This window comes from Neofelis nebulosa, chromosome 7, assembly GCF_028018385.1.
Source record: "Neofelis nebulosa isolate mNeoNeb1 chromosome 7, mNeoNeb1.pri, whole genome shotgun sequence".
In the NCBI taxonomy this organism is placed as follows: Eukaryota; Metazoa; Chordata; class Mammalia; order Carnivora; family Felidae; genus Neofelis; species Neofelis nebulosa.
Window position 1 is genome coordinate 2481618 of NC_080788.1, and position 16685 is coordinate 2498302.

The 16685-nt window shown below is 53.2% G+C and overlaps 1 protein-coding gene across 2 annotated transcripts; it reads left to right on the forward strand.

Moving 5' to 3' along the window:
• The first annotated feature begins 2664 nt into the window (after positions 1 to 2664).
• Positions 2665 to 16350, forward strand: CFAP161 (cilia and flagella associated protein 161). 2 transcript variants are annotated; one of them, XM_058736380.1, is made up of 8 exons: positions 2665 to 2800; positions 3554 to 3643; positions 4901 to 5133; positions 6315 to 6399; positions 10820 to 10978; positions 11973 to 12046; positions 12660 to 12861; positions 15188 to 16350. In XM_058736380.1, the coding sequence occupies exons 1-7, from the start codon at positions 2732 to 2734 to the stop codon at positions 12853 to 12855; spliced, it is 906 nt and encodes a 301-aa protein (XP_058592363.1). In that variant the 5' UTR covers positions 2665 to 2731; the 3' UTR covers positions 12856 to 12861; positions 15188 to 16350. The 2 variants fall into 2 exon arrangements, with proteins under 2 accessions (XP_058592363.1, XP_058592362.1); XM_058736379.1 differs by lacking the exon at positions 15188 to 16350 and having other exon boundaries at positions 2666 to 2800; positions 12660 to 13507.
• The last annotated feature ends 335 nt before the right edge of the window (positions 16351 to 16685 follow it).

A 16685-nucleotide genomic window follows, 5' to 3' on the forward strand; every position in this document is an offset into this window, starting at 1 on the left:
CAGCCGATTGGCTGGGGAAGGGTCGGAGTCCCGTTCCGCAGGTCGCCAGGCGTGTTTTGATTGGGAAGTTTGATCGGGTGAGCGGGAGGTTACTCAAGGGGAGGAGGCGTGGTCTGAGGTTTCTGTGATTTTCCCGGAAAGGGGCCATGTCGGGGACATAGTCACTCAAGGTGGAGGACACAGAACAAGACGGAGTCGGCCGGCGTAGGTCCGCTCTTTCATACCCACGCGCGATAACAGGGAGCACCGGCGACAAGGATTGCGTCCATCATCCCCCAGTTGTGTCCGTTGCCCAGGTCTTCTCCTGACTCATTTAATTTTTTTTTTTTTAACGTTTATTTATTTATTTTTGAGACAGGGAGAGACACAGCATGAACAGGGGAGGGTCAGAGAGAGAAAGACACAGAATCTGAAACAGGCTCCAGGCTCTGAGCAGTCAGCACAGAGCCCGACACGGGGCTCGAACTCACGGAGTGCGAGATCGTGACCTGAGCCGAAGTCGGACACTCAGCCGACTGAGCCCCCCAGGCGCCCCTCCTGACTCATTTAAAAAGCAGTTTCACAAACAGGATGTGCATAGCGTACTGTTGCGCCCATAATGCGCAGAGACGCAGCATATTTGATGAGAGCGGCGCCCCGGAGACGGGGTGGGGGAGTAAGGGGGGGCGCAGCCGCACTGGGGTAAGTTCTTACCAAATAACCGACTCATTACAACTTCATTGAGTTATACGGAGACCGGCGGGGAGGGGGGCGGGGGGCTGGGTGGCTCAGTCGGTTGAGCCTCCGACTTCGGCTCAGGCCACGATCTTTGAAAACGTTGGCTCCGGTCTATTCTAGCTTTATCGGGAATTCTTGCAAACCACAGGCTTGTCCGGTCACTTGGAGACTGGGGAGGGGGGAGGCAGGGATGCCGTTGAAGCCCAGGGAGCGCTGTCCTGCCTCAGAACCGCGTGAACAGAAACAGGCTAACATGACACGTTTCCTACTTCTGAGGCAGTGACATTGTAATTCTGCCTTCCCGCTTCCTTCGATGTTATTTGGGTTCCAAATTTCTGCACTGAGGATGCATCCTTTGAGGGTCAAGGTCACTCTGCTGCTGCTGCAGCCACAAGACAGACGGCGGGGGTTGGGGGGGCGGTTTCCATCCAAAAGCTCCTCTTTGTGTCAACGAGTGACGAGTGACGGATCCTTTACCTGCACTGTGTTTTCCATTCAGATTCGAAAAGTTAAAGGAAAAGGAAAATGATGTGGAAAAGGTGGGGGTTTGGAGCCAACGGCCAAGAAAGAATTCTTGAACTGTCTTTGGTGCAAAAAGGCGACTTTATGAAAGCAAGGGGACTGGACGGACGGGCGGGCGGGCGGGAGAGCTGTACTGGGGTGGTGAAGAGTGGCTCCTTATATACTATGCAGTTGGGGAGGTGAAGGCCTAAGGGAAGCCTCCAGAAGGACTTTGATGTGCTAAGATGCCAGGGGCCCTGCTGTTGTCCAGCTGAGGCTGGTTTCCCTCCTGGGAGAAGTTAACACTAGGACCGAAGGGGCTTGGGGGGGGTGGGGTGGGGTGGGGAAGGTTCTACGTATTTGCCTCAAGTATCTCAAGGGGCTGCAGGTTTTGACGAAATTTAATGTCACCTGCCATTTCCTTCTGGTCTCTGTTCCCACATCACTGTGGAGGGGAGGGTGATGTCTGGGCTCCAGGAAACGGCCTATAGGTTTTCGGAGCTTAGGCTATGGGCAAAGTTGCCTTTTTCTTGTAATTTACCAAGACATGTGTAAACTGATGGGGACTCAGGTTCCCGAGGGCTGTGATCTCTATCAGTTAACCCTTTGTTTGCTTTTTTTCTTTTTCTTTCCTTTGTCCTGGGGCATCTGGGAGTGTCTGAGGAATGTTACACATATCCCCCCTGAGGAATGGGGGGTGGGGTGGGGTGTCAGCTTTCTTTCCGTTCCCTCATCGAAGGGAGAGGACCAGGGGACAGACCGGGCCTTGAGGAGAGACTGATTATATACTTGGGAGTTGGGGGAGGTAAACACAGGGTGAAGCGTCCAGAAGGACTTTCATATGCTAAGAAAGACTCACAGGATCCTGGAGGCCTGGCTATTGTCAAGCCAAGGCAGTTCTCCCCTCTAGCAAAGCATTAGCATTAGGACAGCGGAGAGTTCCAGAAGGAAAATCCTCCTCTGCCCGCCTCAAGTATTTGTCAGCGGGCTGCAGGTTATAAAGCAATTTGATTTCATCTATATTTCCTTCTGCCTTTGGTCCCCACATCAGAAAAATGGTTTCGTATTTATTTTCAAGATCTTGATCTCTACGCCCAAGGTGGGGCTGGAACTCACGACCCTGAGATCAAGAGCCCCACCCTTCCCGGACTGAGCCCGCCCCGAGCCCGCAGAAGGAAAAGGTTTGACGTGTTTAACTCCACGAGGCCTGCCCGCTGGAGTTTCTCCTCCCCCCTGCTCTGCAGCCCAGCTCAGGTAGATCTCCCCTGGGGGGGGTGGAAGATGCAGGGGGTGGGGAGGGCGACCCCTCCAACCCCCACCTACCCCCACCCTTCCTTTGCCCTTACCTCCAACCCTCACTCCTCCCCGCCCCTGGCTCCTGTGCTGTCACTGATTGGCCAGCGGGCCCCGAGCCTGGCCAATCGCGGGGCGGGGGGGGGGCGGTTGCCATGACTACGAGGCACGCTAACACCGCCGGTGGCCGGTGTCGGGGGCCGACAGAGGAGAGGGCGCCATGGCGCAGAACCTGTATGGTCCTCGAGTGCGGATGGGCAACTGGAACGAGGACATCTACCTGGAGGAGGTACGTCCCGGGGACCCCCCCTCCCCGCCCCAAGTCCAGCGTCCCGGGCTCCTTCCTCACCCTGCAGGCGCCCAGTACCCCTCACCCCGCGCATCTCCGAACGCCCAGAAAGTTCACCTGCCGCCCACTGACCCGGTCACACGTCCCGAACTCGGTGCCTCCGCGTTAGTCCAGAGCCCATCACGCTCCCTCCGTCCTTACAGACTCAGGGGCTCCAGAGGCCGCCGTCCAGGCGGGGAGGGGGCTCTACGTGGACGCACTGCCCCCTGGCACTCCCCCACCCGTCACACACTGCCTCCTAGGTGTCCCCGTGGTGTCCCTGTCACTGACACTGGCTCAGACGAGGCCCTGGGCCATCGCGTGTCCATCTAGCTGTATGTGTGTGCAGAGGGTGGGGCGGTGGGCTTTCAGCGACAATCACCGGCCAACCTGCTGAGACCTCAGCCGGGGACACATGGCCTCCAAAGGTTACTCAGGACCTTCTCTGGCTGGAGTCCTCCAAGGCGATGCTGCTTCGTCTTTTCTTTCTTTCTGTTTTGTGCTTTTCTCATTTTTTTCAAACATTCTACAACGCAGCAAAAATATTAAAAAAAAAACGCTAAGAGAATTCCCACCCTTCCCCATTATGCTCACATTTTTTTTGGTCAAATTTTGCCCTTTCAACTGGATGTGCTTCTGGCCTACCTGCCACCAGCATTTGCATCGTTCAGGCCTGTTGTCCTTCTGGGTCACGTTCTCTCCCTCCTTCACCAGGAGCTCATGAAGGACTTCTTGGAGAAGAGAGCTAAAGGACAGCTTCTCATACAGAGAAACAGAAGACTCAAAGAGAATCTCTTGAGACCGGTAATTTTATTTTACTTTATTAAAAAATTTTTAAAAATATAATTTATTGTCAGGTTGGCTAGCATACAGTGCATAAAATCTGCTCTTGGTTTTGGGGGTAGATTCCTGTGGTTCATCGCTTACATACAAACACCCAGTGCTCATCCCAACAGGTGCCCTCCTCAAGGCCCATCCCCCATATTCCCCGCCCCGCCCCCAGTCAGCCCTCAGTTTGTTCTCTGTGTTTAAGAGTCTCTTATTGGGGCGCCTGGGTGGCTTAGTTGGTTAAATGTCCGACTTCAGCTCAGGTCATGATCTCACCGATCGTGAGTTCGAGCCCCGCGTCGGGCTCTGTGCCGACAGCTCGGAGCCTGGAGCCTGCTTTGGATTCTGTGTCTCCCTTTCCGTCTGCACCTCCCCCTTTTATGTTCTGTCTCTCTCTAAAATAATTAAAACATTAAAAAAAAACAACAACAAAAAGACGATGGTGGGGCACCTGGGTGGCTTGGTCAGTTAAGCGTCTGACTTCGGCTCAGGTCATGATCTCGCAGTCCGTGAGTTCGAGCCCCGCGTCGGGCTCTGTGCCGACAGCTCAGAGCCTGGAGCCTGCTTCGGATTCTGTGTCTCCCTCTCTCTCTCTGCCCCTTCCCCACTGGCACTCTGTCTCTCTCTCTCTCTCTCTCAAAAAATAAATAAACAATTAAAAAAAAGAGTCTCTTAGTGAGACTGATAATTTTAGACTCAAGCACTGTTTTCAAAATTCTACTGAATTAAGTGTGAGTCAGGCAAGCAAACGTTCCATAAATGAATTATCATTTGGAAAATATCAGGTTGTGTTTTTTCCTTTAGATCTGAAAACCACAGTTTAAAATTCCCTAAGATTTTAGGAACAGAGGAGAAATCTGCCCTTAATTATGTTTACCCTCGTTTTCCGAACGAAGAAATGAACACGTCAGTGCAGGAATATGTAAAACACCCTTTGGTTGGTGCTGAAGGCATTTCCAGTGAGTTTGAATCTATTAGTGGTGGAGTCAGCCTGAGTGGTTTTTCATCGGCTTTTTCTACCTCACTGGGGATTTGGCGGGGGCGGGGGGAGACTTTGGCGACGTGGGAGGGGATCCGTGGCAGGAAAAGGAAGGAAATGGAAAACTCGAGGGAGCCAGAGTGGTTATTACCCAAGTGGCCCGAGTGGTATTACCGCCAACGAAATGGGTCCTAGACAGTGAAGGAAGGAAGGTGCAGTGAGGTGAGTCTGAAAAACTCCCATTTCCGTTGTAGATGCAGCTTTCCGTTTCGGAGGATGGGTACGTTCACTGTGGCGACAAGGTGATGCTCGTGAACCCCGCCCACGCGGAGGTGGAGGCCCACCTGTTTCTGGGCGGGGACCTGAGCCTGTGCACGACTCCCGATGAAATTAAAGCGCATCTGAGCGACGAGTTAGAGGTGCCGTGTGGCCTGAGCGCAGCTCAAACCAGGATCCCGGTTGGCAGAAACACTTTCACCATTTTGAGGTAGAGACGCTCCCGTTGTCCGCGCGTTTTTGCCAGAAATATGTTTGCGCGCAGAGCTTCAGGGTGCCTGGAGGCCGAGGCGGTGGGAACCTTCTCTGGGATTCCCGCCTTGCCGTCCCCCACTGAGGACGCCGTTGGGGCCCTTTACACACCCTTCACCTTAAACCTCAGGGCAACTGCTAATTTGTGTTCGATTATAAAGGCTTCCTTGGGGCGCCTGGGTGGCGCAGTCGGTTGAGCGTCCGACTTCAGCCAGGTCACGATCTCGCGGTCCGTGAGTTCGAGCCCCGCGTCAGGCTCTGGGCCGATGGCTCGGAGCCTGTTTCCGATTCTGTGTCTCCCTCTCTCTCTGCCCCTCCCCCGTTCATGCTCTGTCTCTCTCTGTCCCAAAAATAAATAAAAAACGTTGAAAAAAAAAAATAAAAAATAAAGGCTTCCTTCCGAGGTATTGGATCCAGGGAACTAAATTCACACTCCGCCTGCACTGGGTTTTGCTAACAGCTTCTCGGGGTGCTCGGAGCTCATTATGGGTGTTTCTGTGGCTTTTAATCACTCTGTTGCTTTTAGAGCGAAACTAGATAGCTCGGTGCAAAGGGAGTTGCTCTTTTTTGATGAACTGTTTACCAAAAATGTGCCTGACGTTTTGAAAATGAGCGATTAAATCCTCAGAGCAGAGCCACGATTACAGTAGGAAAGCCTTGCTTTCACTTTGCTCGTGAAATAAGGATAGCAATGTTTCTACTAGGAAAATGTAGCCCGACCTCTTAGTCTTCAGATTTCTTTTGAGTACCGGTAATTCATTCATGTTGAGACAACCACACGCCGAGCACAAGTTCCGCATCCCGGAGGGTTGAGGGGGAAGGCTGTGTTAGGTGTGTTCGAATCAGTGTGTTACCCTGGATCTTTCTAAAGTTGTCCGCGCACCTGACCAGAATTCCTCAGGGCAGGGCAGCGTGACGTGCTCTGGGCCACAGATAAAGGGGCGTTGTGCGTTCTGGCTGTGGCGGGACACAGGGACAGGGTGCCAGCCGGATCTGAGGGCCAACGGAAACGGCCATCTCGAAAGTGTGGACACGCATTAGCGAGAACGTGGGTTATAAGCAGAGTTGCAGCACCAGAACTAGAACGTGGCAGGGATCGCACTCCAGAGACTTGACGCGATGCTTATTCTTGACGCGCAGGGCCGACGGAAACGCCACGGGTCAGGTCCTCAGGTACGGACAGGACTTCTGCCTCGCGACCACGGGAGGGTTTGAAGACAAAATGGTGAGTCGCGGCCGCCGGCTGAAGGGGACAGGGAACGCTGCAGGCGTCTCTGGCTTCGTCCGGGTCTCAGCCTGGAGCTTTGCACACGCGGTGTCGGGGAGTTACTTCTTTCTTGCCTCGTCGCTTTTCCGATTACGAAGCGAATACCCTCAGGCGCTAAGGAGGAAGGGAGAAAACCCTCCTTTGCTACGCAGCTGACGCAAAACCAAAAAATGATTGGATTAATCAATAATCATCTGACACCTGTCAATGTCACCAAGGCCAGCAAGGCGTGTTATCTGATAACTTTTTTTTTCCTTTTTTTTTTTAAACTTGATTTTTCCCTTTCCCCTGGGGATTAGATCCAGATACATGTGGGTTTGACTCCAGCTGAAATGTCGATCTATGGGGTGGGGCTTTGGGTAAAGTTGTTGACCTTTCTTGAGTCTTTGTCGTCTATAACGTGGGATTGTTGCACCTTGCTACATGCTTAACTGCCTCACTTGTATGAACTCACTTCGATATCCAAACAAGTCTGTGAGCTAGGGAACGTTTTACGCCCATTTTACTGATGGGGACACTGAGGCACAAGGTCAGGTGATTTTGCCCCGGGTCGCTCAGCCGTTAAGCGGCGGACTGGGTACTCCGCACCGTCTCTCACCGAATCACAGCTTCCATCACTGTATCGTGTAGCATTACTGGCTCTTCTGCTACCAAGAAAAATCAGCGTTGCCAGTCGAACCCCTACACCACAGATGGTCAGCTGCAGCCTGATTTGAAACGTAGAAAGTAGAGAAAATACCAAATCGTTGAAGGAGGGGAGTAAGTCACAGTTGTCCTATGCAGAGATTAACATTCCTAACATTTTGGCTTACTTTCTTTTATAGTCTGTTCTCTCCCTCCCTCCCTCCCTCCTTTGTTCCCTACCTCTCTCCACTCTCTCCTTAACTCTCCCAACTCCTTTGTCTCCTATAAATTACCTCTTCTCCGCCTGTGCATTGATTTGCGTTTATTACCTGCCCTTCCACAGACGATAACGTTCTGTCATTTTGCAGGTAATGTTTCCTGCCACCTGCTACATGGCTTTTATTTTTATTTTATTTTATTTTATTTTATTTTATTTTATTTTATTTTATCTATCTATCTATCTATCTATCTATCTATCTTTTTTGGCTACTTGGCTTTGAAATGGTAGTTGTTTTACCGTATTTTTTTTTTTTTTTTTTTTTTTTAATTTTTTTTTTTCAACGTTTTTTATTTATTTTTGGGACAGAGAGAGACAGAGCATGAACGGGGGAGGGGCAGAGAGAGAGGGAGACACAGAATCAGAAACAGGCTCCAGGCTCCGAGCCATCGGCCCAGAGCCTGACGCGGGGCTCGAACTCACGGACCGCGAGATCGTGACCTGGCTGAAGTCGGACGCTTAACCGACTGCGCCACCCAGGCGCCCCTACCGTATTTTTGAATAAACGGATCAGTGTTTCCCTTTGCAATTCCTGCCCCTGCCCCAGAGATACTATGGAAAGAGAAACTTGCATCGACTTCTTGATGGCTCAAGTTGACCTTGTGCTGGGATTTGTTCTTGCTTTTCTCTTTGTTTTTTTTAAGGTTTGTTTTTGAGAGAGAGAGAGAGAGAGAGAACATGTGGGTAGAGGGGGGCAGAGGGTCCGAAGCGGGCTCTGCGTTGACAGAAGAGAGCCCGACGTGGGGTTCAAGCTCACGAACCGCGAGATCATGACCTGATCTGAAGTCCGATGCTCAACTGACTGAGCCTCCCAGGTGCCCTGGAGTTTTTTCTTCTTTAATTAATGGATTTATTTTTATTTTAGAGAGAGAGAGAATGGGGGAGGGGCCAGGGGAAAGAGAGAGAGGCAGAGAATCCCAAGCAGGCTCCATGCTCAGGACAGAGCCCCACATGAGACTCGATCCCACAACCCTGGGATCATGACCTGAGCCAGAACCCGGAGCTGGAGGCTCAACCAACTGATCCCCCAGGCGCCCCAGGTGCTCCTTAGCCGTTTGAGATTTATTCTGATACAGGGTTCCGTGCAGACATGTGATTTCCCCCCCAATGACTAAAGAGCCACATTTGTGTTATTTCTTGAATAATTACTCTTTCCTCACTGACACATGCCTTGCGTAGCGCCCGTTAAGTCCCCATACGTCCACGAGCTCTCTCAGCTTCCTATCTGGACGCTCTGAGCTCAAGTTGTGTATTTTTGTCCGAGGGTTATACTCTACCTTCGGACAGCTCTAGGGCTGTCTCTCTCTCGTCACACCTCTTCGTCGCATTAGGAATGAACGTCTCAGTTAGATGCAGCTACTGTTGCAAGTTTCTCTGCCCCCCCCCCCCCCCCCCGATGGGGAGAAAGATCACGCGGCGGTTTTGATCGGCCTGTAAAACTGCGCAAGTTCACGGATTTAGTAGCTCTATGACACGCATGCTCTTCTGAGATGCCCCGCCGTGTACTCATTTATTCTTCCCATCTCTCAGTGAAGTTTTGTGGTTCTCCCCAAGTGGACCTGACGCTTATCCCCGTTAAGGTTGTCTCTTGGTGTCTCGCACTGGGTGTTACCATAGTTGCAACAAAAATGTGACCAAGTCATTGATGTTCATGCTCGCCTTTGATGAGATCACTCACTCCTATCGCTTCCAGTGGTTTTCCAGTTGGTTCTCTTCTTACTCTTTTTTTAAACGTTTATTTATTATTGAGAGACAGAGAGAGACAGAGCTCGAGCAGGGGAGGGGCAGAGAGGGAGACACAGAATCCGAAGCAGGCTCCGGGCTCTGAGCTGTCATCGCAGAGCCCGACGCAGGGCTCGAACTCAAAAACCGCGAGATCATGAGCTGAGCTGAAGTCGGACGCTCAACCGACTGAGCCCCCCAGGGGCCCCCCAGTTGGTTCTCTTATGACTTCTGGGCAGACAGTTGTTTCTCTTTCCAGGGATGATGACTGCCTCTCTTCCTCAATTCTCATATTTCTGGAACTTGTCTTTGAATTAGCAAGTATTTCTGGGGCGTTCCTAAAAAAATCTGGTAATCACCACCTTTTAGACTTGTTCCTGAGTCGTTATCATCTTTCTTTGACAAAGTGGGGTTTGTGGTTTGACGTCGGCATTGTCTGCCTGTGTGGGCCCGGCCAGCTTCCCCGCCCACATCTAGCTTGTGGTCAAGCCCACGGGTCTCCCTTTGCAGTGCTCCTGGCCCTCTCTTTTCATCCCCAGTGCTGGGACCTCAATCCAGGCCCTCCGTGGCTTGACCCCTCCGGTCTGTCCTGACTTCAGACCACAGTAGATGCATGCTGCCAGATTGATCCTTTAGGGGCTCGGGCTTGGTAAGTGCTGCCACCACGGTGGCATTTAAGGCCCTCTGTGACATGTCCCGTGTCCACACGCGGTCAGCCTTGCCCGCGGGCTCCCGGCACCACACTGCTTTCTCCTCAGAGCTCTCATGAGCCCCTGGGAGAGCATGTGTCCCCACGTGTGCCCGCCTACAGCTCTGCACGTCCCTTCTGGCCACCACGCCTCATGGGTGCTTCCCCTTCACCTCCTCCGTCCCCTCTCCTGCTCGTCAGGAAACACCTTCACGATGGCAACCCGTTGCTGCCTTCCCCGTAGCGCCTCACGGCACAGCTTTGCACATGAAAACCTACCGAAATCTGCAGAGATGGCCTCCAGGTTCAGGGTCAAGGGGAATCAGTAAAGGACTAACAAACAACTAACGTTTTGGAGTTTTCTGCAGGATGGCGTGCTTCTTGACCCAGTTACAGGTGGCCAGAGAGCGGCCTAAATAAATCCCAAGTGTGGACATCAGCTCCACGGGGGCGTGGGCCCCCCTCCGAGGCTCACAGTAAACGTAGCTGTGACAGTGACGGTTTTAAGGACACTTGGCTTCATGGAACAAGTTTCATGCATAATTATTTCTCAGAAGAAAAATAGTGGTCCAGGCCTAGGTCCTGAGAGTGAGGAGAGGGGGATGGATCAGGAGGAGACAGAGGGTTTGGTATTCAAAGGAAGGAAAACCCCGGGCGGATCAGTCGGTTGAGCGTCCGACTTCGGCTCAGGCCATGATCTAGCGGTCCGTGAGTTCGAGCCCCGCGTCGGCCTCTGTGCTGACGGCTCGGAGCCTGGAGCCCACTTCGGATTCTGTGTCTCCCCGCTCTCTGCCCCTTCCCTGCTCATGCTGTCTCTTTCTCTCTCAAAAATAAATAAACACGAACAAAATTCAAAGGAAGGAAAGGCAGTGGAACTGATGCGGGCGGCCTCAGCATTCTGAGATGGCGTCTCGACGGCAGAGGAAAACAGAGTATTCTCAAAAGTCGGCAAGAACGGGGTTTTCCGAAGCTGCTTTTGAACGCCCTTGACATCGGCCAGTGAGCTGCTCGTGTCCCCAGCCTTTCGAGCAGCGTGACGTAGCTCATCTGTGCGCTGTCCTTTTCAGCTGTATTTATCCAGTGACCACAGGACCCTCCAGAAGTCGTCCAAGAGATCTCTGCTCCAGGAGGCGTACCTGACGGATGAGGTCTCCTACCTGAGCTGCTGGCAGGCCGCCTTCCTGGACCCCCAGCTGCGCCTGGAATACGAAGGCGCCCCCGTTCCGGTGAGCTCTGCCTGGGGGAGACCCGGGCGCTGTTCCGAGGATGCGATTTTCTCCTGTCTGTACATCGGGGCTTCTCAGCGTGCCAGGGCCTAAAGTGACTTGTGTGCTCTCTCCGCCCAGCCCCTGCCAGCTGTAGACACACACAGGCTGGGCGCCCGCCCCCGAGTCAGGCTGAGAGCCCCCCACCCGGGACGGTGAGGGTCATGACCTGCTTCCTTCCAGGAAGAAAATTTCTGCAGGGCCTGGAAGCTTGGGTCCTGCGGGGCCATCCTTCCTGTTCCCACTGCTGACGTTTTCTCGGGAGCCCGGGCCCTGCGGGACTGGGGCCCCACGCACGGGCCTGACGGGAAGGCGAGTCCGCTGGGCCAGGCGCTTTGCTGCTGGCTCCTGACACTTCCCGCGGACGCAGAGTGGGGGTTGCTGGGAGTCGCTGGGAGCGTGTGGCACCCCAGCGGGCAGGGACTCGAAGGGGTGACCAGCGGGGTGGCCTCGCGGGAGGGGGCCCCCAGCTACGGGCCACCTGCGCCCACCGGCCCCGTGCGCCCCCCTGCGGGGCTCTGCAGGCGGACCCGCGCTCACCAGGGTCTCTCCTCTGGCACGGAGAATGCACGCAGGGTGCCCGGCGACGCGCCCCCCGGCCCGGCTTTGCTCTCCTTGAAATCGCTCGCCGTTGCCATGATCTCGACCGTTAGTGTCTCATTTTCCTTCCCCGTGGAGCGTCGGTGAAGACGGCGGCTGCCTGACGAGGTGTGGGGAGGAGTAGGCGGCCAGTGCGTCCCCTGCGCTCGCGGGAGCAGTGCCTGGCTGCCGGCGGCTCGCGCGTGGTCGTGCCGCGGTCCCGGCTGTGCTCGTGCGAAAGCGGGGCGCCCGGCCCGTTGCTGACCCAGACCCCGCTTGGCGCCTCACCCCTGGCCGGGCTACCAAAATGTTTGCTTTTCAGGACTCGGAGGCCTTAATTCTTAATGCAAACAGCACTGTCTCTTCCTCTTTAAAGGCAAATGCAAAGATCCTCATCTATCACTGCCGCACGAATCGGGGGCTAGCAGTCCACAGGCATCTTTTCTTGAGGTACGGAAGGAACTTTGCTGCAGGGTTTCGCATCCACGATGGGCGTGGAGGTTGTGCCTCTGAGCAAGGCAGCTCGGTTTAACGAGGGTGCCCGCCTCCCCGACGCAAGAAGTCCTTTGATGATGAAATATTGTCACCAAGGACTCACTTGGTGGCACGGCAAATCCTACCGGAGCCCCTTGTGTCCCACAAGCTTTTCCCTGACAAGAGGATTTTGTTTTCAAGTTTATTTACTGATTTCGAGAGAGACAGAGACAGCACACGTGGGGAAGGGGCAGAGAGAGAGGGAGACAGAGAATCCCAAGCAGGCCCCGCACGGCCGGCACAGAGCCCGACGCGGGGCTCAAACCCACGAACCGGGAGATGGTGACCTGAGCCCAAACCAAGAGTTGGACCCTGAACCACCAGGCGCCCCTTTGACAAGAGGATTTTAGCGATAATGGGACCCCAGGCGCTTCGGCGTTGCCCGAGCAGGTCAAACATCCAGCAAAGACGTACGGTAGAGGCAGCCCCGAGCGGAGGCTGTTGAGCCAGGGGCTTGGAAGATGATGTGGACGGCTTACCCAGGGCCGTTACCCCGTTTCCAACCCGTGTCCCTTCTCTCTTGGCCCAGTACCTATTTCGGGAAGGAAGCTGAGGTGGCCGTCCACACGCATCTGGATTCACACAGAGTCGAAAAGCCGAGCAACCATTGGATGTTGGTGACCGGGAATCCCAGGAAAGACTCGTCCGCCATGTTGGACCTGCCCAAGCCACCGGCCGAGGACCCCCCAGCCCTGGAGCAGGCCACGGACCCCGGGGCGCAGTGACTCCAGGTACGCTCTGGAAAAACGTAGCTTTGCTGGAAATCGATGATCTTGGCCGTGCCCCAAGCCATTTTTCAGTAAGGCGTAGAAGTCCCTGAACACTCTATTAAAACAAAGGCTGTGTGAAGATTCTTGAATTAGTGGTGGGGGTCTGGGCCACAGAAAGAAACTGGCTCTGGGGAGATGGCTCCTAGGTGGCATTTGAAGGTGACGGATGATACTCTTTGTTGATCACTAGTTCCTGAAGAACTGTAGATCCCATGTAGCGGCAGCTTCTACGAGGACAGCGTGTTCCCTTTGAAAGCTACGTGTGTGCGATAAAGCTACCAGAACCACACGGGGTCTTTGTCACCCGCCCCCCCACCCCCAACACCGGCCCCACCAAACAACGTACTAAGAAATCAACAGTGTGGAGCTGTGAGCCGTGGCCTTACCTTGGAAACGAATGCTTTCCCCCACGTATTTTCATTTCTACCTCTGACTTGGGGGCGGGGGGCAGGGGGTGGGGCGGTCAGGACCTCTACCTGCCTGGTCACGCCGTGGTGTCATGATTTTCAAACCGCAGAACCCCCTTACTCTTTGAAACGGCACTTTAGTCATGGCGCCCGTGCGATCAGCAAGTTCCTGATGAAATAAACGTGTTGCCTTCCGCGTGTTTGCTCGTCTACTCACCCTTCGTGGAGGGCCTGGGACGCGTGGGGTGTTTTAATGGGATGAAGATTCCCCCAGCCCTGTGGGTAGCGATGAGCCGGGAGGCTGTCTCCCACGTAAATATACCAAGAGGCAGACAGGAAGCCACAGGTGGTGTAGACGTGTTTTACGTAGATGCTCCTTCAAGCCGATGTGGGTTGACACTCTTTAGGGAGGCCTTTGCCAGCAAGTGCTTTGGGAGTCTGGGAGTCAGGGTGGTGGTTCCCTTCCGCGGCTGTGTGGTGGATGTACCTGGAGAGCTCTGGCAATTACTGGTGCCTGGGCCCCAGCCCGGAAACTCTGATTTAATGCAGCCGAGGTTGAGACCCACTGCGTGAGGAGGAGTAGGAGGGAGCAGTGCTTCCTTGAGGTGGTCGGGGAAGGCTTTCCTCGCCGCTTCTCCGCCTGGCTGCACTTCTGGCTCCCCTGAAGATCAAGGAGGAAGCCCAGTGCCCAGCTGCCTGCCAGACCACCAAAGCACCATTTCTGGGGTGGGGCTTTAAGAAACACAGATGCTTGAGCCCACCTCCAGAGATCTTCATTTAAGTGATTTGGAGCAGAGGCAACAATCTTTTTATTTTTATCATTATGTATTTATTTTATTTAAAAAAATGTTTTAGTGTTTATCATTTTTTTTTTTTAGTGTGTATTTACTTTTGAGAGAGAGAGACACACACACACGCAGAGTGTGAGCAGGAGAGGGGCAGAGAGAGAGGGAGACGCAGAATCCGAAGCGGGCTCCGGGCTCCGAGCCGTCGGCACAGAGCCCGACGCAGGGCTCGAACTCACGGACTGCGAGATCACGACCTGAGCTGAAGTCGGACGCTGCACCCACTGAGCCCCCCAGACGCCCCACACTCATTTTGGTTTTTATTTTTTAAAAAATTTTTTTTTTTTCAACGTTTTTTATTTATTTTTGGGACAGAGAGAGACAGAGCATGAACGGGGGAGGGGCAGAGAGAGAGGGAGACACAGAATCGGAAACAGGCTCCAGGCTCCGAGCCATCAGCCCAGAGCCCGATGCGGGGCTCGAACTCACGGACTGCGAGATCACGACCTGAGCTGAAGTCGGACGCTGCACCCACTGAGCCCCCCAGACGCCCCACACTCATTTTGGTTTTTAAATTAACTTACTTTTTAAAAAATTTTATCTAAATCCTAGTTAGCATATAGTGCAATAATGATTTCAGGAGTAGAACTTAGTGATTCGTCACTTCCATAAAACACCCAGTGCTCATCCCAACAGGTGCCCTCCTCAGTGCCCATCACCCGTCTAGCCCATCCCCCCACCACCTCCCCTGCCGCAGCCCTCAGTGTGTCCTCCGTATTGAAGTCTCTGATGATTTGCCTCCCTCTCTGTTTTTATCTTAGTTTTCCTTCCCTTCCCCTGTGTTCACCTGTTGTGTTTCTTAAATTCCACATATGAGTGAAGTCACGTGATACCTATCTTTTATCAGTCGATGGACATTTGGGCTCCTTCCATAATTCGGCTATCGTCGATAGAGCTGCGGTCAACATTGGGGAGCGTGTGCCCCTCCGAATCAGCATTTTTGTAGCCTTTGGATAAATACCTAGTCGTGCCATTGCTGGGTCAGAGGGTAGTTCTCTTTTTAATTTTTTGAGGAACCTCCATACTGTTTTCCAGAATGGCTGCACCAGCTTGCATTCCCACCAGCAGTGCAAAACGGATCCTCTCTCTCCGCATCCTCGCCAACATCTGTTGTTGCCCGAGTTGTTCATGTGAGCCATTCTGACAGGTGTGAGGTGGTATCTCATTGTGGTTTTGATTTGTATTTCCCCGATGATGAGTGATGTGGAGCATCTTTTCACGTGTCAGTTGGCCATGTGGACGTCTTCTTTGGAGAAGCGTGTGTTCAAGTCTTCTGCCCATTTCTTCACTGGATTATTTGTTTTTATGGTGTGGAGTTTGATAAGTTTTTTATAGATTTTGGATACTAACCATTTATCCGATATGTCGTTTGCAAGTATCTTCTCCCATTCCATAGGCTGCCTTTTAGCTCAAAGCATACTGTATTTTTTTATGTATTAAAAATTTTTGTGTGTGTTTATTTACTTTTGAAAGACAGAGAGACAGAGCGTGAGCAGGAGAGGGGCAGAGAGAGAGAGGGAGACACAGAATCCGAAGAAGGTTCCGGGCTCCGAGCTGCCAGCACATATCCTAATGTGGGGCTCGAACTGACAAACCCTGAGACATGACCTGAGCCGAAGTCGGATGCTGAACCGACTGAGCCCCCCCAGGTGCCCCAAAGCTATTTTTTTTCTATAGAAGACACCCTGTGTGCCTTTAAAGGTAGCTTCCAGCTGTATGAGTAATCTACTTGCAGCATCTGATCTGGGCTTTGGTGGACACTTAGACTTTTCTGTGCAGAGTGACCTCTTGTTCTGGATGGAGTTATAGTGTCCGAAAGGCACACAGCACCTCAGCGGTGGCTTCCAGTGTGGGACACACAACACGGCCCATTGAGATGTGGAAAGAAAAGCTTAGAACTTCTATGCCTATCATTTTCTTACTCTATAAAGTGCATTAACGTGTGTTTTCTAATGTTCAAAATGTTAGTTTTTAAACGTACGTAAGAGTTCAGGGGCGCCTGAGTGGCTCAGTCGGTTGAGCTTCCGACTTCGGCTGAGGGCAGGATCTCTCGGTCCGTGGGTTCGAGCCCCGCGTCGGGCCCTGTGCTGACAGCTCGGAGCCTGGAGCCTGCTTCGGATCCCGTGTCTCTCCATCTCTCGGCCCCTCCCCTGCTCATGCTCTGTCTCTTTCTTTCAAAAATGAATAAATGTTAAAAAAATTAAAAAGTGTACATAGGAGTTTAATAGGCATGTGTAAAATTTAGAAGCACAAATGTGTGTGTGTGTGTGTGTCTGTAACTCAGAACTTCCTGTGCAGGTTTACAGTAGCAGGTGGAGAAGGTGGCTGTGTGCTCGGTGCCTACGTGGGGGTTTTACACGGGACGAGCCGCGGGCTCACGGTTGCTGCTTAGCGTCGTTGCCCTGAGTCTAGGCCCCCAGGCTCCCCCAGCCCCACCGCTCGCTGGCTCAGTGGTTGTGGGTCACACCCGGTGTGCCGCCTCTGTTGCTGGGGGCGGTGGACACAGTGAGAACGGGACAAGATCCTGCAGCGA

Excerpts from the sequence above, each read along its gene's own strand:
- CFAP161 (XM_058736380.1), top strand. The coding sequence starts at position 2,732 with ATGGCGCAGAACCTGTATGGTCCTCGAGTGCGGATGGGCAACTGGAAC. Across the intron at positions 6,400-10,819 it reads GAGGGTTTGAAGACAAAATG|CTGTATTTATCCAGTGACCA; the intron begins GTGAGTCGCGGC and ends TGTCCTTTTCAG. Across the intron at positions 12,047-12,659 it reads CACAGGCATCTTTTCTTGAG|TACCTATTTCGGGAAGGAAG; the intron begins GTACGGAAGGAA and ends CTCTTGGCCCAG.